The sequence below is a fragment of the Copadichromis virginalis genome, linkage group LG20, assembly GCF_057382275.1.
Source record: "Copadichromis virginalis isolate Kocher_CV1m ecotype Utaka linkage group LG20, C_Virginalis_male_GT1.1, whole genome shotgun sequence".
Classification (NCBI taxonomy): Eukaryota; Metazoa; Chordata; class Actinopteri; order Cichliformes; family Cichlidae; genus Copadichromis; species Copadichromis virginalis.
Window position 1 is genome coordinate 16,762,945 of NC_140637.1, and position 22,891 is coordinate 16,785,835.

Consider the following 22,891-nt stretch of genomic DNA (forward strand, 5'->3'; position numbering starts at 1 on the left):
CTTGGGTGCTAAGAATTAAGAATATAATTGAGAATAAGCTATATTAGGCAATTATATCTAGCAACAACATGTTTTTTTTTTTAGCTCTTGAATGGAGGCAAGAAATCCATGAAGGTGGGTTTGTTTTCTCTTTTCTGTCCAATTGAACATCAAAAAACATCAGAATTGCTTCAAGTTTAAACAAATAAAAGCTGACATTCAGTAACCACCTTGTGTTTTACGTTTTGTCCACTGTGTCCTTAGTTACTCGGTTTGGTGGAAGCAATGCCAAAAAAAATCACAAGGTTCCTTGGAGGACCCTAAAACTGCAGACAAGCTAATGTTACATCTTCAATCCGAAAGCCTTGTTTATTTACCTACCAAATGGATTATAATTTTCACACAGGTCTTGAATACGTAGGAAGTTTATTGGCACTGTGTCTTGGGATTGTTAATTTGTTACATAACAGCTTGGACATCCTGGCTTACTTTTGTTACACCAGCTCCAGGAAAGCACACCCTGTTTTAGTTCCCTTTTGGACTCTAATAGGAACTGTGATGTTCACTCTATTATAGTCAATAAGAGTTTAAACTAGTGTTGAGACCACAAACACGTACGGAAATAATTTAATGAGGTCAAACATTCGAAGGAGATCAAAGCTATTTTTCCTTAGACTTCTGTTGGAACCAAGTGAGTCAGGTGAACATCAGAAAGAATTCAGGTTTAAGGGGCTGTCATATTTAAATGGGCAAAGGGACCTAAAATCCAAAAATCCAAAGAAGAATAACAAATCCATGAGACACCACAATAAAGGACACCTGACGCTATTTATACTGAAAGATACACAGGGGTAATCGGCAGAAAACAATTGAGTAGGCAGGAATAAACTAACACAAATGAATTCAATTCTAATCAATAAACCCAAAGGCAGACAGACACCCTAAAAACAATAAAAGTTTAAAAAGATCATAAGAAGTCAAAACTGAGTCAGGACTCAGGACTATGATGGATACTCGGTGCTGGCATATCTGTTTGTAATGAAAGCTGTACCCATGGCTCCTAAAAGCCTTCCTCAAAGCCTACTTTAACTTATTCAAGTAAGCTAACCTGTCGGCTGTGAACACAGTGTGAGTTGTTAGAGAAGATACACAAAATACTTAATTACTTATTGTGGTAAAAAGGTAGGCCTATTTATTTTGAGTCTTAAATACTAATTGGTTTTTGTTTCAAATTTTATGAATAACAAACACACAAAATAAATAAAAGCATCAAGTCACAGTTATGAATCTGCTTTGGGTCAAAGGTTATTTGCCTGTAACCTTTGTATTTGTTGTACAAATTAGTACATTTGGTTACAGTCTGTTAGCTTTGGATAACTTTTCTGATTTCACATTTAAACACTACAGACCTTTTGCTGTGGCAACGCTTACACTGAATAACCAGCACATTACTGCACAAGTTAACAATTGTTGGGGCATGTGAGAACACCAAGAGAACATTATAAGGAATTTTGTGCTTTGTACTGTGTGTCTATGTGTGTGTGCAGGGGCCGCAATGTTCCAGCAAGAGTTTAAAAAACTTTCCTGATACAAACAGGGGAACTCACTTAAAACAAAACAAAACTGTGCATAACAAATACATAAACAACATCAAGTTACAAACTGGCTTTATTTATGACAGCACAATATATGAGTGCAGATCACCATGTAACAAAAGTTACACATTCATTAGTCAAGATTCATAATATAATAAAGAAAATGATTTAAAATGTTGTTTATGTGGTATGGCTTTAGCAGTGTGCCATGTGAAACATAAACAAGTAACAATCTTTTAGTGATTTTAACCATAATATATACTTTAAAAAGTGTTATTCACAGTCTCATTCCTTCTTCCAGCAGAGGTCAGCCTGTAGTAACGATACAAACAGCACACTCCGCAGTCTGACTGATTATTTAAAAAATATAAAACACTCTTCAGTGCTCAAAGCATGTGTTTGAGGTTAGATGTTGCTCTAATTCAGTTTTAAGAAAGCAGAGAGTAAAATACTTCAGCAGTTTTTAAACTTAGCAATACATCAACTCTCATTAACTGAGTTCATGTATTGCTTCATTGTCTTTAAAACTTAACATTTTTGTACCAAATCTGTTCACAGCTTAAAATCTAGACCTTTGAGACCCTAAAAAGGCAGTCAAATATATATATGATAACCTTTTCAAAGCATCATTAACAGCTGGAAAAATGTGTTTTCTGACTGTGACAGTACAGAAACAATTGTAGTGAAGAACTATATACACTCATCATAGGCATGAATGTCATGGTAATTTTGAGCTTTTAATGATTTCTTTGAACTAGACTTTTTAATGGGTGGAATGACTTTTACAGCGTCTTTTATGACTTAAAAAAATATTTAGGTGCACAAGGGACTAATAAAGGTTATCTCATCTTAAGTTTGAATTTACTTTGGATTTTCTCTAATCCACAAGTCAAAAGTATATGTACAGGCTCAAATATATAGACAGACAGATGTACAATCCCCCTCCTCCCCTCCAAATGCCTCCGATGCCCGTCCTTTCTGTTGTATGGTGTGTTCATGTGCTCTCAGTGTTGCTGTGTTTTTTCTGTTCTCAAACTGCCTGTAGGAGCTCAGTCTGGGTGGAGTTCTTTTTTCTCCCTGTCTTCCCAATGTGATGTATGTGAAATATATGTACAGTTGGAAGGGGTCAATTTTCATGGCATATATTGCTTTAAAGTTGCCACCTAGTCACTTGTGGACATTTCAGGTCCTGGTTGCCTAGGTGACCCACTACTTTATTTATGTCAATCAACAGTATTCTTCACTGTCATTGGTAGATGTCTAATGACCAAAAATCCCAAATATTCCAATGAAACATGTATGCTGTGTAATCATCCCACCCATTAAAATCTCGAATTCAAAGAAATCATTAAAGGCCCTAAATTACAGAGACACACATGCCCACGATGAGTACATGTAAACCTCTGATCACAACTGTATCTACTTCAGTTTTTCCTCCCTGCTCACTCTTCTGGTACTTCTTCTATAATAACTTCTTGCTAAAATCTGGTGTGTGATCACAACGTGGCATTAAGCGACTGAGCCACAGATAAGTGCGCATTGGTCACAAGAGCAGACTTGTTAAATGGGAGAGCCCATTCAGGGTAAGTATTCAAATTAAACATGGCAATGCCCCACGTATTCATTGCCAGAGTGACTGACAGGATACCCAGGATGTTCATCACAAAGCCAGTTTTCACCTGAGGAACCAGAAATGGAAAACATAAGCTGTAATTTTGTGTAATATTTTCAACGTCAAGAGCCAATGAGGATCTTACCATGTCTTTCACCATAAGGTGTCCAGATGCAAAGGCAATTGAGTTGGGTGGTGTGGACACTGGCAGCATGAAGGCGTATGAACATCCTACTGTGGCAGGTATCATGAAGTACAGAGGGTTCACTGAGACATTAATAGCCTGTGGAGGGAAAAGATGTTTATGACAGGATGTATAAAAAGGCCCATTATGCTTATTCAGAGTGAAAATCCAGAATCTTAAATTTAAAGTACAGTAAGGGGACAAAGGTGAAAAGAACATTCATTATCATTTGGCAAAGGCAGCAAAATACAGAAGCATAAAAGTTTTATATACTTCATTTTGGAGCAATACATTGCAAAAACAGATAATACAGGAGTTGGGTTTGCATGGCTCTCTGGAGTCCAATTAACATTTAATATACAAAATTAATTTAAAAAAATTAAGAAACTAATTAAGAAACGAATATGGGCTGTAAATGCAATAACGGTCAATCAGTCAATTCTTTTATTGTGTGCTTTAGGACCCTAGCCTACAAATTGTTTAAATCCTAAAGCCTTAATCATCACTGACTACATTTCTGAAAAATCATGTTACAGTACTTATATGAACTAACTATGTACAGAATAGTTATTTTTATTTTTTTTATTAAATGCTAGTGTTAACGTGATCACATGTTCACTCTATATAATTATAGACTGTATACCAAGATGGAGGCAACTTTGCTAGTTACAAAACAATTGTATTGGGATCTGTGTGAAAATGGATGTTTGTCTCCCTCGATCTATAAACTATTTTAACACTTTGTTGATGGGTTTGTGGTCTTAATCACTAGTTTTAAGTCTTATTGTCAGCGCCACCCATTGTTTGTAACTTCCAGTTTCAAAACAAGATGATGATGGCCAAAATACTCAGCTCAAGGATGGGAATTCAGTAACCAGTTAAATAACAAATAATAACACCACTAATGAAGGTACTGCAGAATGGGAGAAAAATAAAAATATAGGAAATGCCATTCACTTGTTAGCTCCAGAAGATAAACTAAATTATTATTTTAGCGCGTGTACAACTTCAAATACAGTAAAAGCAAAATGTGTGTTGTGCCTGTTTGTGTTTGTAATAACAGCTTAGTATCCTAAAGTTTAAACCTAGCCTATACAATTACATGCTATTAAGTGGTTATTCTTCCTGTGTAGCCATTGTCTTGGAGTACTTAAGCTCCAGATAATAATTGTCTAACAACAGTTAATGTCCAACAGTCTACAAACATAAGAACATCTATTGCAAAAGTTTAACAAGACCACTAAACCTCTGAGTGACATAAAGGACAAGGTCGACAGCAAAACGTGTTCACCCTTCACTTTGACTTCTTTATCTTGTAAGACAGTCGTCCAGTTTGTTTCCCTGATGGTCATCTGTGTCAGTTTGATTGCACTGACATGGTGCAATGAGTTTGTACCTCACACAGGTAAACTGATATGTGAAGATATTTTTCTCAGCTAAAATATAACACAGGAATAAAAAAAATAATCTGATGATATACTGTACTTTCACTTTAATTTCGCATACAGTCTAAAACTGTATGCAAAATTTTATATATTTAGGTTGAAGACCAGCCTTACCAGTTCAGCAATGACAGGTAAAAATATGATAATGGTGGCAGTGTTACTGGCAAACTCAGTGAAACAAGCCAGGAAAGCAGTGATCAACATCACAGCTGCAGCAGGAGGGACTTGAGCCAAAGGCTGGAGGTGGCCTCCCATCCAGGACGCGAGTCCAGACTCCTGCAGAATGCCACGTGACAGAGGTGAAAGGTTGAAGATCAAATAACAACATAAGAAACCAAAACAGAGAACTTGAATCAAACAAAGCACTGACAACCGAAGGAGAGCAGAGACACGTTTTAATAAACAGACTTAGTAGACTTTAATTTCCTCCATTTCCACTCTAAACTATAGAGGTTTAAAGAAACATTAGTAAGCAAACTGAAAATAACAGCTTCCTTTGGTATTTTGGGGGAAATGGTCCCAAAATATTTGCTAAAAAGTTGGCTACCACCATAGGCACCACATAGCAGTTTTAACTTAGCACAGAGACAGGAAACATTGTTGATGTATTATATGTATTACATACATATTATATGTAACATCTTTACCTCACAAGCTTTGGCCATGGCAAAGCCGCCTCCAAGCAGCATAATGATATTCCAAGGAACCGATTCCTGGGCTTTTTTCCAGGAAAGGAGAGGCACATAAGGAGTGTTTAGAGCTGAGGAAAAATGTGAGATAAAACAATTAGAAAATGTTTATCATGTGTAGAAAAATGTAAAGGCTGTTGTGCACCGATACAATGTGAGATTAAAATCCTTAAACTTAATTGTTAACCTTATAATGAGTAGTAAAAGATTCTGCCTCAGTATAACATCTCCATTCCTTACTTTATTTCTATTTTCCTTTTTTAGTTGCTTTGTCTTTATCTTGTAAAAAGTTTGACTTGACCCGGAGAGCTCTGCACAAGAATTCCAGTGTGCATGGACTGTTGGTCCTGTGCTCAAATGGCAAATAAAAATCTTGAATCTTAAAGAGGCGGAAGAAGTATCTCTGGGTTTAGGGTTGTGGTGAAGAACACGTTAACATATGGATGAGTTGAAAATCAAACTACTACCAAACTGCTTAGCAGCAAACCATATAGTCTACCATATAATATATTTGGCATGTTAACATACACATTTTAGTGCTTTCTACCAAATATTCTTTTGTAGTTTTACCATATTTTTGTATTTATTTGCTCTATTTTTAGTTTAATGAGCTAAAAGTCCTACTCTGTTTGACATAGAGTGAACCCACTCTATTCGAATAATGTGACCCTCAGTGACAGATGAACCACATGGCTTGCTTTCTTTTCCAGCATCAAGTTGTTTATTTGACCAGCTGAACATAACATAAGCATTCACTCACACACACGCACACATACACACACATACACACACGCTTCTCCGTTTTAGTGGATGCTGATTCGCATTTGTATTCACATTTTGGAGTTAACCAAATCAATAAAATGATTTCCATAAGACATTTTTTTTGTCCACCAAGACAAAAAGATTCACCAGAATTTGATTATTAAATGGACGTTTCAGGCATGTAGCTACAACACGAGTAATCCAAAATACAAGTACACAAACACACAAAGAAAAAAACCCAAAGTGTGTCCACATAGCTTTAAGAGATTATTCTAATCACAGAAACAGAGAAACTACAGTCTCACTTTCAGACGGGAACTTTCCTCAGACTCTCTAATCTATATTATTAACATTCCTCAGCTTAATTTCTGTGTTTTGCAAAAGCTGTTCTAGAAACAGAGACACAGAATCTTTGAATTTTCCACAAATATCTGGTCTTAGATATTAACTTTTGACTTATCAAAGTTGTAATATTGCGACAGAAAATCCTATATATGGTAACAAATAGAACTGAAATGAGACAATGATGCCTCATAAATGGCATTTTAGCAGATATGCTATCACTAACCTTGAGGGTCGGACCACCATCTCAGGGAAGGCTTTTGTGAAGGAAAAAAGAACAGTATAGACACAATGATGACACCGGTGACTGCATCCGAAACGTACCTGAAGGACAGCAAGACGAGCACAAAATTGAAATGGACACCTAATAGAGCACAGAACCAGAATACAATGTGCTAGCTTTCATACAAGGTTTTAAAAGTCAGCTTCTCTTACCCTTTTTTAAAAAACACAGACCAGCCGGTCACAAACTTTGGATCCCTTGTGAAGAGGAGAACGGCAAACAGTACAAAAAAGAAAGAGATGGCTCCCTCTGCAAAGCTGAAAGCATGAATGCAGAATAAGAGTAAGTCAAAGACTATGTCCTAGAAAGTTTACATCCAGCATCTATTGCATGAGATTTCAAGACATACACGAGTCCTCACTTTATGGGCCCTAGTTTTCTGTAATCTTCCTTTATCAGTGCCTTGGCTCTGGCTTCTGCCTGGGTTCTCCTGTCTTGTTTTGTGATGCACAATCTGCAAAAAATTGAACACATAATGTAAACATTGGCTTTCATAAAATAAAGACCTTACTCATGGAATGGTCCAGTTTTTGTATCCTGTAATGCTGATGGTGTTATTGAAAAATTTAGCAAGAAAAGATACACAACCTTGTATTCAATCCTCCGTAGAGAAATGCAATCCATAGCCATCCCAAAAACAGGAAGAGGAGCATGAGTGGGAAAGCAAATGCAAACCAAGAGCCAAAATTGATAAGATCACAGTCTGGAAAGTAGCTGTGAAAGACAAAATTATAACTGTTAAACACACTGAAACATATCACTTCTGTGTCTGAATCAGCATTGTTTAAATGCTACACAAAAACAAAAGAGTTACCTTTTCAGCTGTCCAATCAGAATGAGGTTAGGTGCCGTGCCCGTCAGTGTGGCGGTTCCTCCGATACTGGCAGCATAAGGGATACAAATCAAAAACCCCTTCCAGACTTTGAGCTGATACTGCGCCTCTGCTCGGCTCTCCTCAGCTGTCCTCGGGTCCGTCAGTTCTGGTGTATCAGTCCTTTCAGAAGCATTATTTTACATAAAATGTGAATTATTACACAAACTTCAGAGTTTGCACAGCTGGATATTACTCTTTAGTTTGTATGGCAAAATGAATCCGCAAACTTCATATGTGTTGGCTTAGTTTTGTATTTCACAGTCTGTAAAATGTAAAGCTCAGTAATTAAAAAATAAATTTAACACAGACGAAGGGAATGATGCCTGCACTGTGAAGCAGGATTTGGGGCTTAGAAGGGTTAGAAGGGTTACTTAAGGGTTAACCTTGTTGTGAAAGCCTGATTGAAAGCAGGTCATGTTCACAATCAGAGATCATCATGTACAAAATCACTGCCTCCATTCCTGAAAAATGCACAGGCTTCAGTGCTTCGGTAACAGCATGTTCTAGGACTAGAACATCTAAAGTTCTTTTCTTTCTATGATGAGCCTCAGTCAAGACAGGTCCTTTTTACCTGTTTGCTATAAGCAATTTAAAGCAACCGTATTGTTCTGTAAACCTAAACTATAGTACTACAACACTGAAACAGGGCACCTAAGCATAAGGCCAAGAAAATTTATCAATCTGAAATCTGTTTTTTGGTTTTCATCTGTTCATTACGGGTCAGTTAACACTGCCTGGGCTGAAGATGAAAAACTAAGGCAAAAACTCTTAGATGCACATGAAACAGCATCGCCTGCTAATTTAACAGAACATATTTATAGTTACAGTCAGGTCCTCATATTTTAATGACAGAATTATGTTACTTATAAGTCTGTTGACTTGCAAGGTCTGCATTTATATGACACTTTTTCAGTTTTGCATTCCACAGCACCGTCATATTCATGCAACACTTTTTAATACTACACTACTGTACAGAGCTTTTCTAATATTATAGTTTGTCTTTGCAGTTCTGCTGTAAGTAGACCTGTCCACATGTCTTCTGTCTGGCTGTGTATATGCCACTTCTGTCATATAACACCACAAAAACGTGAACATCACACCACTCTCTCATCTAACGTGATATCAGGGTAAATGATGCTAGAGAGGAAAATATATCCTGGGTATTTTAAACTTGCCTTATATTCATAGCACTAGCACCTGGATAGTTTCTTGGATTTTGTTGCCATTAGAACTACATCTACCTCATTTCCAGTCTTCGCAGTAAGCTGTCACAGTCCTGGGTCATTTTGACCCAGCATTTTCAGTTCTTATATTCCTTTGTATTATGGTTTGTATTCTGATCCTTTTGTCATGCTTTGTTTATTAGTATTATTCTATGTTTCAGTTATTCTTTGTGAGCGATTAGTTCTTAGGTTGAGTCTCTCGTTCAGTATAAGTTCAGTTCAGTGTCAAGTCTGTGTCTGTTTCTTGTTTTCCATTTTATTGTGAAAGGTTGATCCTCATCTCAGTGTGTCTAGCTTTGCTCCTCGTGTCTCGTTACCCCAAACCCTCCCAGCTGTGTCTCCCTCCTGTTTTCCATTCCCTGATTACTCCCCTGTGTATATAAGCCCTGTGTTTTCCTGTGTTCCCTATCGTGTTGTACCCTCAACTGGCTGTGTGATCTGTTTCTAGTGTGTCGTCTCCATTTTCCAGTGTTTCAGTCCTCGGTTCCTCTGTTCAGACTTTTGTCTTTTGGTGATTTTAGTTAGTACGAGGTTTTTCCCAGCAATAAAGCTGCGCTTTAAGTTTCACTTCCGTGTCTGAGTTCTGCATTTTGGGTCCACCACTCCTGCTTGCTCGCCTGCCACACAGCCAACCATGACAGAACGACGCGACCACAAAATGGACCCAGTGGACTCACCTTTAGGCTGGGAGGAGGAGTTGCTAGAGCAGCTGTTGGATTATTGCCGGGCTGTAATTCATGCTGTGGACACTCCCAAGAGACTGATTCAGGTAGTGTTTTTTGATGATTTCCTGTCAACTACAAGTTTTCCCCCGAGTTTTCCAGACATCAGTGAGCTGTCTCGAATCATAACAGAACTAAGAGCGAGGCTCTGTTTTGGATTATTTGGCATTGGTGGCCCCGGCAAAGTAGACTCAGCCACCCTCTTAGAAACCCTCGCTGCTTGGTATTCTCAGTCTTTAACCCTGCCATCAATTCAGTCATCTTTCCAGTCCATAGCTCAGTCACTAGCTCAAGCCCCTGTAGCTCAGCTAGCCGCCCGGCCTGCTAAACCTCCATCACAATCATTACTGCTGCCTGCAGCTCAGTAACCAGTGTCATCTGCTCTCTTGCTCTCAGCTCAGTTACCTGCCCAGCAGCCACCTTCTGCTCAGTTAGCTGCTCAGTCGCCACCTTCGGCTCAGTTTCCAGTGTCCCCGTTGCCTGTAGCCCAGTTACCCGCCTGGCCGCCAGTGCAGTCATCTACTCCATCACCTACTCCACTCTCACCACAACCGTTTCAATGGCCACCAGTTCAGACTTCAATTCAGTCCCCTAGCCTGCTGTACTCTCACCCACCTGGTCAACCAGTGGTCTTAATGACCTCTGGCCCTGCATCTACCTCATACGCTGGGGCTTCTGGAGAGCCTGCCCAGCTGTCACCCTCTGCTAAAGGGTCCAAGGGATCAGTCCAGCCTGTTGCGCCGCCGCCTGCAGCGCCTTCGTCTCCGGCTTCCACGCCGCCGCCTGCAGCGCCATTCTCATCTGGTCCTGCCTCAGAGCCTTCAGCTTCGCCCGGTCCAATGTACGTCCAGCCCCTCAACATCGCCGGCCGCCTTCCAGGCCACTGGCTGGGCGTCGTCGCCATCGTGGGCGGCCTCCGGACCAGCTCTGTCGTCGCCGCTGCCGCTGCCTTCCGCTACCTGTCGCCTCTGTCAGTGCACCCCAGGGTGGCTGTGGCTACAATGTAGCTTGCCATCACCAGTGTGTAAATGTGAATGGGTGGATGACTGGATATGTAAAGCGCTTTGGGGTCCTTAGGGACTAGTAATGCGCTTTTTTTGGGTTGTATGGAAGCCCCAAACGCAATTTCATTGTTCTTGACAATGACGATAAATAAATAAATACTATAAATATAGGCCATTTACCTTCCGCGGGGCCGTCCCCCTGAGTACCCTTTGTTTGACTTTTGTGCTGTCGGCTTCCTGAACCTTTTGATTAGTGGACTCATGGTAGACCCAGTGGGATTTGTTTTGAGTAATTCCTGTTCTTGGGCTCCTTGTGTTTTGTTTCTCTCTTGTTTTCTCGCTCTTGTTTCGTTTTTTTGTTTAGGGCTGTCAGAAGCCAGACCCTTTGGGGGGGGGGGGGGGGGGTACTGTACTGTCACAGTCCTGGGTCACTTTGACCCAGCATTTTCAGTTCTTATATTCCTTTGTAGTCTGATCCTTTTGTCATGCTTTGTTTATTAGTATTATTCTATGTTTCAGTTATTCTTTGTGAGCGATTAGTTCTTAGGTTGTGTCTCTCGTTCAGTGTCAAGTCTGTCTGTTTCTTTCTGTTTTATGGAGTCTCCTGCTCCAGTTTAGTATTTCTTTTCCAGTGTTTCAGTCCTCAGTTCCTCTGTTCAGACTTTTGTTTGTCTTTTGGTGAGTTTAGTTAGTACGAGGTTTTTCAATTTTCAGCAATAAAGCTGCGCTTTAAGTTTCACTTCAGTGTCTGAGTTCTGCATTTTGGGTCCACCACTCCTGCTTGCTTGCCTGCCACACAGCCAACCATGACATAAGCTAAGCAAAGCTCAACATCTATTGTTTGTGTAATGATTTAGCAAAGACATCAGAGGAGTGAAATGTCTTTAAAATAAAAATATAAAACAAAACACAAATGCTTCTTACCCTTCTGTTGCCATTATTTGTTTTTCTGTTGGCACTGAGGGCAGTGAATGCAGCTTTACAGTAGACTGACCTGCAAGAAAATAAATCAAATAGATTTTGACAGGGTTCAGGGTTACATGTGAAACTAACTTACTCAATCTTCAAAGTGTCCAAACATGAGTTAAATTGTGAGTTTCAGCTCTTTTACAGTGGTGTACTTTTGTTTTATTTAATAGCTGACTTTGAGTCAACAAAGCCCCCTTAATCCATTACTACTTCAGGATTCACTAACTTGTTGTCAGACAGTGCATTGGAAACGCTGCACAAAGTTCACATATTAGATTATATATTAAAGGCTCTTGGGAACAAGGTTAAAACAATGCAACAATCATCTTTCAAGAATGAAACATATTTTGTGAAGAGACACAGTTGGATGATAAACGTTCAACCTGTCTTCATTCACTATTCATTCGAAGATGAAGTGTTTAATGTTCATTCGCCCCTGTCACAGCAATGCCCTTTGCTGCTTGAATGACTATGAAGACAATAAGACTGAATTAAACAATGTTTTGGTTCAGCCAAAAAAAGATTTAAAATTGGCCAAACGTTTTCTCTCACTCAAAGGATAATCACTTTCATTCAGTATATTAAGATGTAAATTTCAGAGAAAACCTTGATTTGTCATCAGTATAAGTTTGAAAACTGACAGCGTACCATTTATTATGGCACTCTCGTGATCCTCGACAGACTTGCACTTTTGTTTTAGGGTTTCCAGATCACCAAACAGGCTCTCCAGGATGGCATTTGCGATAGGGAGCATCATGGCTGTTGTGGCGGTGTTACTGAGCCACATGGACAGGAAGGATGAGGTCAGCATCATTCCCAGAATGAGCCTGGAAAAACAATTCAGTCCACAATCTTAAACTCGGTAAACAACCCTAAGTATGAAAATAAAAATATAATTAAATGTAGTTCTGTGCAAAAGATTCAGACATTTATGTTTTATTATTATATCCCTCCCTGTTGCAGAATTTTCTGAATTAACTAGCTACCATATTTTGTGACAATGTTATTTAAACAGACGTGAAAAGGACATGTAGGGTGACTTAGGTATTTCTGGACAGCACAGAGGTTCACAACACAGGGAAATAAAATAAGTTCCAGGTATTACTTAAAATGGGATAAATACAGAATCCTCATCAGCTTTAAACTGCCTTCTGATAAAGTTATTTTCTCACCAGGCTGGTTTTACTCCAACAATACTGAGGACCTTTAGGGCTATTCTGCGATGCAGGCCCCACTCCTCAATCGATGATGCCAACACAAGGCCGCTGAGGAAGAGAAAATTGGTCTCGATGAAGTACTGAGGGCAGATTTTTTTGGCTGGAAGAATTCCCAGTGTTGGGAAGAGGCAGACTGGAAGCATGGCTGTGACAGCAAGAGGGAGAGCCTCCGTGCACCAAAACATAGCCATGAGCACCACCACGTAAAGACATTTTCCCTCCTAAAAAGATCAGTAACATGTCAATAATATTTGTGCAATAATACAAAAAAACAGCTAAAAAACAAAGCAAAGACTTAACAAGAAAAAAGAAAGCAGATTACACGTTATGTTTTCAGTAACTTGTGTATCCTTCACATTATATGTGTTTCAGACAGACAACATTATTTTTTACATCGTTAACATGAAAGCATTAACATAATAATCACTTTTTAGTTTTAGGTTTGCATTATTGACTCTTTGGCTGAATCAGATGATTCACGGAGTATGCACAGTGAAAATACTCCCAGCAAAAGCTTTATTGTGCTTAACCAAGAGTAAAAAGCATTGAGGTTGTAGTGACAGTAGAAGATGAGTGTTTTTAGCATTATTGACTAAATTTATTACTTAAAAAATCTCAGTTTATATAAGCATGTCTGTAAGTTTCTGATTAATCAAAACAAGTATAAAGATGGACCAAACCCTTTGCGAACTAGTCTGATTTTAAACATAAATCTCCTGCTTGCACCTGTGTTATGCATTTATAATAGGACAACCGTGCTTTCTGTGTGTAAGTTTTTTGGAAAACAGTGGGTGCATAACTGTGGCACAAAGAAATTCACTCACCTTCTCCGGTAGAGTAAAAAGTAAAGGCAGAAACACGAGCGGAGTGAGCACAAGGATTAGCTGTTTGTGGACGCACCACAGCTTCTTGGACAGTACAGATATTCTCATCCCTGGCTTGAAGTTGTGCTCAGTTTAGGAAACGTCCAGACTGGCTGAGAGCAACCTGTGAGGCAGCACTTTGAAGCCCGTGGCTGAGCACAGAGAAGATTATAACCACACGCTTTGCTACAGGTTAACTCCTCCTGTGATGGTGTGTTAAATGGGATAGTCGACTTACTGCCAAATTTCCCAATTGAATGGACTCTTGCATGACAGGAGTGAGGTATCTTCAGGGGCAGCGATGGAAATGTCACCGCTCATACGTTCATTTTAAAAAGTACACTGGAAACTGCCGGACTGCAAAAATAATAACCGCAGTAAAGTGAGCCGTCATTTGTGAGCCGCGGTCAAGCCAGCCGCTTCTTCTCCGCCGCATAAATTTCCTTGCGCTTTTACACAAGTCTTTACGGTAGCGCCTTTTCGCTTTATATCCCGATTGAAAGCCTAGACCCGCGCACCCGTGCACGCGCGCGAACAGTCGCACGCGCACACACACAAATTACAATGGAGATTTATGTCTGTTTATGGTTTTGTCTGTGTCAAGCTCGTGTGTCTTAGTCTGTGTTTTAGTTTGGTGGCCTCTTGTCTCTTTCTTGTGTTGAGTCTTACTTCCACTGTCTTCTTATTCCCAATGTATCCCTGCTGTGTTACACAGCTGTCTCCAATTCCCCTAATCGCCATCCTATTTATACATTTTGCCAATCTCCCGGTCTGAAGTACAGTATTCTATTCAATTCTATTCTATTCTATTTATACAGCACCAAATCACAACAACAGTCACCTAAAGACACTTTATGTAAAAACACAACAATAATACAAAGAAAACCCCAACAATTTAAGTACCCCATATGTGCTAACATTTAGTGTGAGTGGGAAGGGAAAACTCCATTTGAAGAGGTAGAAACACCTGGCAGAAACAGGCTCAAGGAGAGACAGCCATCTACTGTGACTGGCTGAGGTTGATGAAAAGGAGACAGGACAACATATACACTGTGCAAGAGATACATACTAACTAATGATTAAATGCAGAGAGGTGTATAAACACAGAACGAGCAAAGAAGGAAAAAATTCATACATGATGGGAAGCCCGCAAGAGCCTAGGCTTATTGCAGCACAAATAAGGGAAGATTCAGGGTCACCTGATCCACTATAACTGTATTAATTGTCAAAACTGAGGGTTTTAATGCTAATCTCAAAAGCAGAGATGGGTGTTTGTCTTCTGAATTAATATAGAATAGAATAGAATAGAATAGAATAGAATTCAACTTTATTGTCACTGCACATTTCACAGGTACAAGGCAACGAAATGCAGTTTGCATCCATCAAGAAGTGCTTTAGCCATGATATAGATATATTACAATATATATTAGCAATAATATAGGTATGTAAGTATATTACAGAAATGGGTCTATTATGGTATGTTACAATGTACACGGTATGAAGTATGTTATGAATATGCTATAACTATAAGTATGTACAGGCTGTAGTGAGTACAAGCTATGTACAGGCTATGAACAGGATATAAATATGAAAAACTATACAGAATATGAAAAAAAAACTATACAGAAATATGAGATATACAGCTATACAGAAATGTGAACTATGCAGGTTATAAACAGTTGTAGAATTAAAAATTATCGTATTGTACAGAATGATGTAAGCTGCATCCACAGAAGAGAGGCCTGAGAGATGAAGACTGATTCCTGTTCAACCTTAAAATTCTATAGGAACCACAAGTACACCTAATATTCCAAAATTAAAATCTGGATTTCAAAGCGAGTCAGTGAAGACAAGCAAATATGCTGTCTCTTTATAGTCCCTGTTATGACTCTCTCAGCAGCACTTTTGATCCATCAATATTAAACAATTATTGATGCAGCGGATTGAGATGAAACCTGGCCCAGAGGTACAGTAGGTGTCCCAGAGAAGGAATGTGTTGAAAGTTGGACCTCAACTACTAAGGATGATTTTTAATGAATTTCTGAAATTGACATAATTGTATTGACTGTATTGAATTGAATACAAGTTTCTTGTCGTTTCTGAGTAATATTACAGTAGATCTGGATGAAACTTGGTAAAGAGGTACAGTAGGTGTCCCAGAAGAGAAATGTGTTGAAAGTTGGACCTCAAGTGTTCAGGATGATTTTTAATGAATTTCTGAAATAGACATAATTGTAGTGTATTAACTGTATTGCATTGAATACAAATTTCCTGTAATTTCTGACTAATATTACAGTAAATCTGGGTAAAACCTGGCCCAGAGGTAAAGTAGGTGTTCCAGAAGAGGATTGTGTTGAAAGCTTGGCATCAACTGTTAAGAATGATTTTTAATGAATTTTTGAATATGCAACCAGACTGTCACGATGGCTGTATTTCCATTGTTCCATTGTAATTTGTGTGCGCGCGGATCTAGGCTTTCAATCAGGATATAAAGCGAAAAGGCGCTACTGTAAAGACTTGTGTAAAAGCGCAAGGAAATTTATGTGGCGGATAAGAGGCCAGCCGCCTCTTATCCGCCGCATAAATTTCCTTGGCTTGACCGCGGCTCACAAATGACGGCTCACTTTCCCGCAGTCAAAAAACAACTGAATGCCTACAACAGACCACATTTTTTGTTTCACACAGCATTTGACATTTTTCTATTATTATTTTATCCCTGTAATACAAAAGTGAAATCTGAATAAACTGTGCAGTTGACATGGTGGATCACTACTGGCCTGATTTTGCGTTTTTGAAAAATAAAATGGGCGCTGTTCAGAAATAGCTCAAGTGCAACAAGGAGACCAAAGGTGAATTTGGACCCAAATGCAGGACGAAATTCAAAACCGACCTTAAATAAAGTTGTTAAAGCAGTGTAAATAAATAAAGTCCACAACACAAACAGAAAGGTGACCTAAAATAAAACAAAACAAGAGGGAGGGCTAACAGATGCCCAACGACTGAGGGCAAGGCTATTTATACTGTTTCACACATTACCCGTTATCAGGATTTGTTTTTTTAAGTTAAAATAGGTAAGTCAAAAACAGTGAAACCAGAGCGACAGGAAGAAAAGTAGAAGCAAGAAAGGCACGAGACTACCAAATAGTGACGTGTAGGAAATGGCTCTTAGAGCCGGATCTTTGACATGAATGAGGCAAGCCGTGGTTTTTTTTTTTCTTTTTCTTTCTCTCACCCTCTCTTGCACTTTTTTCCACTTCACTCCGCATGCGAGTCTTGTGCTTTGCGCTGGGAAGAGGGGGGAGGGGTGGTAGTTACTCGCAGTAGCACAGGAACCGAGCAGGAGGGAGAGAGAGAGAAAGAGAGCCAGGGACAACAACGTCACATTAGAAAGGTACAGTAATCATCCACAACTATTTTCAGTTGCAGATGATAAAGGATTCAGAAAGTTTATTCATGACAGAGAATGTGCATCTTCTTTTTGTTTTCATATTTTAATTTATATTTAATTGTGTTGTGGTTTGTAGTGTTTAATATTGTTTCATTTTAAATTTGTTTAAAAGGAAAAAGCTGAAAATTTAAATAGTTAAAAGCTAAACTGTGACTAGTTGGTTTTTGTAATATATAATTTATTTATTACATTTTATGTGGAGTGAATAAATAAAAGTATATTTACGGTGGCCCCTACAGAGACAAAACACGTACAAACTCCAAAACACGTAAAAACTCCAAAACACGTACAAAACACAACAGACGTGTTCCAGGATGCTGGGCGCAGTGTTGAGCTTTTGTTACCTAGTGGCTACACAAGCCAGCAAGTACCAACGACCGGATTTGGTGTGTGGTAGTAACAGGTAAATGAACTTTTTTTTTTTAATTATTTGAATATATATGAGTGCTTGTGTATAAATGCACAAACCATACACATATGCTTTCAATTGTGTAATTTAAGTGATCTACACTGTAAAAAAAAATCTGTCAAATTTACGGTAAAATACCGGCAGCTGTGGTTGCCAGGAATATACCGTGTAAAAAATGTGGAATCTGTAAAAGACAATACGGTATACTGGTTTTGTAACCCTAATTTTTAAGGTAGACAACGTATTATTTTACCAAAATCATGATAGAAAAAACCAAATATATTTGTCAATTATACAGCAATTTAATGTAAAAAAATGCAACTTTCCATAGCTTTTTACGGATATTTGCAGTAAAAAAAAAGTAATAATATAATAATATTTACAGTAATTTGTTGTTAATTTAACAGTAATAGGATAGACCCTATTATTGTAAATAACTGTAAAAATAACAGAAATATGTTAAACCTTATTAAAACCTTTGACAGTAAAAAACACAGTGAAATTGTATAACAAATTACAGCATTTTATTTTGACCAGATACATTTTACGGTAAATTCCTGGCAACCACAGCTGCCGGTATTTTACCGCTAAAAATACAGTACAATATGAGGAACATAAATGGTTTACCGTACATTTTACATTTGCAACCGCTAAATATAGAAAAATCTAAAGATGCTCATATACAACCAAGGTAGAGAATATTACTGATAAACAATGAGAAAATTTGACATACCATTTGAAAACAGACTAAACATATTATTTTCTCTATTCCTACAAAACAGCATAGATCTTGAGAATACAGCATGTGTCCATATATATGGCTGGTAATCCATGGAGGAATGAATAAACATGAAACAAAATATTACCTGCCCCTGACCTATCAACAGTAATGAGTCACTGGGTCCTGCCTTGGTGAAGGAAAGGACTCGGTGGAGTTTCTAATGCGCATGGTGTTGAAGATACAAGCTCTGCAGGAGTACTTCAATGTCCATCAGGAGTTCACTTTGGACTGGCAGGATCCCCTCTGCAGCAAAAAAAATGGACAAAGTTTGATCAGTGCTTGAGCAAAATGCACAGAAATGAACAAAACGTGCTGCCAAAACCAGATCTAATGATAAATGATTTCTTAAGTGTAAAATATACAGTTCTTAAAGGATAGCTATTGTCAAAATGCAACCTGGGCTGTTTTTTTCAGTTTTTTTTTTTTTACTGTAAACGAGACAAACATATATCTAAAAGCATAATTACGACAAACAAGCCGTTTTTGAGATTGACCGTGATTTTGTTTTGTGGTCAATAGCCAGTGAATGGGAATACTAGGGGGCCGGGGCATAAATTTGAGCACATCAAAATCGATACAGTAAAAAAAACAAAAAAAAAAAACAGCCCAGGTTGCGTTTTGGCAATAGTTATACTTTAAATCTACTTGTGTAAAAGTTATACATAGACAACGCAGCCCTAATCACAATCATAATTTGTTGGAAAACGTATTTAAGTTTCGTATTGATTTATCATAGAACTTGAAGTTAATGGCTGAATGCATGGTGATGAGACCTATCATTCAATCTACATTTTATAGCGTATGAAACTGCTCACCTGGACATGAACCTGAGCTCGGCTGATTAAGATTAGTGTCTCCTGTCCATCTTTCTTTAGCAAAACTTGAATAATACCACTGCTTACCTCTTATTGAATCTTTGGGTGCAGACTTAATTGAAGAGCCTCGTATAAACAGGCAGGGTGTGATGTTTAGGGAAACCAAAGAATACAGCCGCCATCATTTCTGCCAGAAGACTCATTGGGTGCAACGAAGCTTTCATTGTGGACTGGCTAGATACCTTCTGCATTCAGAAGGAAAACAAGAAGGGCATACACCATAAACAATAATAACTGACAAAAATAATGAGACAAGAAATTAAAGTAACAAAATAAGTGCAAATCAAGTTTCCCTGTGTTACAGTGTAGCTGAATGTTTTTCAACAATTTGATTTACGGTAAAACACATACCAAATATTTCCAGCCGAGGTTTGTTTCAATCTTCAGCATTTTTTTCCTGCCATTGTCTTGAAACTGTTTCATCTGTCTCTCTCATTTGATGCTGTTTACAAAAACAAAACAGCAATATTGTAAAGGGAAAAAGGAAAATTAATTTAATGGAAAAAAAAAGATTATGACCTGAAATCTCACCATTTCCTGAGAGTCACAGGTCCTTTGAGTATCCTTATGGTTTCTGCTCAAATTCAGTGTCTGAAAAGGGCAGGAACAAAACAAACCTTTTTAATCATAATAAAGACAAAATAAGATTTAGAGACAGACGACAAAGAAATGTGTAAAATATCTTCTTGAATCTGTTTACTTTACTAACCTTGAAAGAGACTCTTGGGTCTTAGCTGTGCCACCACCCTTAAACCTTAAAACAGATGGAGACGATATGCTGGCCTGGCTTGAAATTTCCATATTTGGTGCTGTAAAACAATATCACAAACAATAGATTAATTGTACTTTTTGGACCTTGGCCAAAGCATAATAGAAAAAACAGAAAGTCCTTCATGGCTATTGTGCAATGAAATCATAATACTTACTGGTTTGTTTCTCAGATGTCTCCACTCCTAATGATTGTAGTGCCTCCAGTACAATTTCAAGGATTGAGGCAGACAGGTCCGGCAGCACCTTAGTAATGGAACTCCTTATGCTGCCCCCCATTTCCAAGATGTCTGATAAAAGAATGTGAATAAAGGTCAATTTACACCAAGTGGTACCTTTGGTCTTAAAATATGAAGCTGATCTTGCTTGATACTACACTTTTATACAGTGTTTCGTAAGTACCAAACTAACAGCACCATTATTGTGACAGCACACTGTGTTTCAGTGGAACCATTTGGTACCCATACTTCATGTAAGATGTTAATGGATAGAAATCAATTAAGTCAATGGGTTTTGACCAAAAAAATCATTTTATTTAAAACAGCTTACTATCACTTATGTCACACAGAACATCAGCAGGAGGCTCAGTAGAGGGCTCTTCTGATTTCTGCCACAGATCAGACTCTAGCAGACATCTCAAAGTCTCTCTTAAAGGCACATAATAGGCAAACCTATCTTTTCTGTTTTCATCTCTCCCTAAAAATATTTTCTTTGGTTCCGCATAGTTGAAGGCTTTTTTAAAGATCTGAGCTCTGGAGTGCACTGTCCTCAATGGCCCGGTATGACATGCAGAAAAAAGATCATAGCTTTTGACAGACTCACAGACTTTGTTGATGTCCTCCTCTGATAATGATGTGTCATCTTTTAACAGTGATGCAAGTTTACCCAAACTGTATGTCTGTCCCAACTCATGCATGTTCTGCATTTCCTCTACAATGTTCTGTATGGTTGAAGCAGGCAGTAGAAACTGACCCTGCAATTTTAAGTAGAATAGTGAAACGTTTCTCAAAAAAAGATCACAGAATTCAGGGGGCATTTCCATGTTATCTTCATGTGTAATAGACTGTGCAGCAGGCTCGGAAATCAAGGGTACAAAGTCATCTGATGTGGTTGGAACAGATGATGATTGACATGCAGACTCTCTATATAAATCACCAATGCTGCTGTCTGAAAACTCTTGTGTTTACGTGACATGTGAGCAGTAAAAGATGATTTAACTCTAAAGGTATTTGTGCATCCTCTTACTGGACAAGTGACCACGTGTCCTTCCACAATATGGCTCTTCAGATGAGCTATTAACTCTTTAGAGTTCTGACACTGACGTTCACACATCGCCATTGCACATGTAAACGAAGAAACCACCACCACACCAGTGACATGGGTGGGGGCAGTGTCTTCGGTAAAAATGAGCCTTAAACGCGCCATACCTGGTGTATGTCTGCTTGCAGCCTGCTTCAATACACCGAAAGAAACAACGTGGCTCATTCCGATGCAGTTTACAATGAAGCACGTAGCCCCTTGATGACTGAACTACCTTACCACAGAAATTACACGTTAACATAACTCCATGTACTTTGGTAATTCCTCCCTAGCGAATTAAGCACGCCATATACAGAAACTAATCCAGGGCAATGCTTCCCTCGCAACAGTAATGCTAACTCAACTCACAAATGCTAACTAAATTCACAACCTCACTCATAAAAAACGAACTGCTAAAATTATCTATAAACGCTGGGCTGGTGGATTTTTATAACAGAGATAACTTGAAGTTGCATGTACTCACCTCACCTCGAACTAATTGTAAGCTGCCAGGATGTCTACAAATTCCGAAGATGCCGTGGTCCAAGCAGCAATAAATGGCGCTAATATACGAGTTCAAAACTGTGTCCGTTAGCGAAGCCAACTTGAGTCTCCTGCATGAAAAAAAGAGCGGTTGGCACACAGCTCAGCAGCGCGCCGCGCTATTGGTCATTTTCAGGTGACGTCATCCCGCAATGTAACGTCGCTCTTTGTTTCTTTAGGAGGTTCGAATTTGATCAGAAGTCACGTCTGCAGACCGCTGCAGCCACGTCTTGCCTTGCTTCCCCTTTTTTTGGTGAAATGGTTCGCTCATACTGCACAATGTTGCTACCAGATTTTTTTTCTCTGCAATTCGAACGTAAAACGTCTGTACACAGTTTACCAGCAGTTTAGCTACCAATCAACAGCGATCACACAAATTCAAAATTTAAGGCCGACCCACTTAAGGTGGTCTGATAATATGGCGTGAAACACAACAACATAAAGTTGTTTTAAAATAATAATTAAAAAAGATTATTGAAATCAATTTTATTCACAACCATAAACTTTATTTTTAACATCTTCTTTTGCTGTTGATTTTTTTATCAGAAGGTTAACAATGATATACTGCAGGCCTAACTTTTAATCTGTATATCAGTATCTGAATTTTAAAATAAAAAAATACTATCAGTTTTATTGTCTTTCACTGCTGATATTTGCTTTTTTTTAATGGTATGTACTGGTTGTATTATTACGGTGGACCCTATTTTTTAACATCTTGTTTCTGTAAAAATGAATGTTTTTGTTTGCTTAAAAATCTACAGCTTTATACTGTGAATTCCAATGTGCACAACCCCTAAAGATGTAGTTTTACTCAAATAATACCGTAAAATCTAAGTTTTTCAGACATTTTCAACATTACAATATGTAATTGTAAAATGTATGCATATTTATTTGTTTTCACAGAAAATATTTATAATTTCAACATTTTATTACAGTAAAAAACAAAGTTTTATCCAGTCTCACAATTAACGGTTATTCAATCTATTTAATACAGTAAAAGGAAGT

General features: G+C 38.3%; 2 protein-coding genes and 1 long non-coding RNA gene across 4 annotated transcripts; 1 reads left to right on the forward strand and 2 right to left on the reverse strand.

Moving 5' to 3' along the window:
- Positions 1–1,629: 1,629 nt before the first annotated feature.
- slc13a3 (solute carrier family 13 member 3) lies at positions 1,630–14,178 on the reverse strand. Its single transcript, XM_085443799.1, has 13 exons — positions 13,725–14,178; positions 12,856–13,121; positions 12,332–12,510; positions 11,639–11,708; positions 7,706–7,885; positions 7,480–7,605; positions 7,253–7,345; positions 7,044–7,148; positions 6,835–6,932; positions 5,463–5,575; positions 4,930–5,091; positions 3,332–3,469; positions 1,630–3,253 (listed from the first exon to the last, which is right to left on the reverse strand). Exons 1-13 carry the CDS (start codon positions 13,830–13,832, stop codon positions 3,071–3,073), a joined length of 1,821 nt encoding a protein of 606 aa, XP_085299925.1. The 5' UTR covers positions 13,833–14,178; the 3' UTR covers positions 1,630–3,070.
- LOC146684524 (uncharacterized) lies at positions 8,234–11,110 on the forward strand. Its single transcript, XM_085444581.1, has 3 exons — positions 8,234–8,255; positions 9,551–9,757; positions 10,107–11,110. The coding sequence occupies exons 1-3, from the start codon at positions 8,234–8,236 to the stop codon at positions 10,715–10,717; spliced, it is 840 nt and encodes a 279-aa protein (XP_085300707.1). The 3' UTR covers positions 10,718–11,110.
- A 3,944-nt stretch (positions 14,179–18,122) lies between the features above and the next one.
- LOC146684525 (uncharacterized) lies at positions 18,123–22,669 on the reverse strand. Of its 2 annotated transcripts, none has more exons than XR_014917141.1 (7): positions 21,833–22,669; positions 20,203–20,334; positions 19,986–20,085; positions 19,808–19,867; positions 19,628–19,718; positions 19,304–19,461; positions 18,123–18,644 (listed from the first exon to the last, which is right to left on the reverse strand). It is a non-coding gene; the product is annotated as an uncharacterized LOC146684525 (long non-coding RNA). The 2 variants fall into 2 exon arrangements; XR_014917140.1 differs by having other exon boundaries at positions 21,828–22,668.
- Between the last annotated feature and the right edge of the window lie 222 nt (positions 22,670–22,891).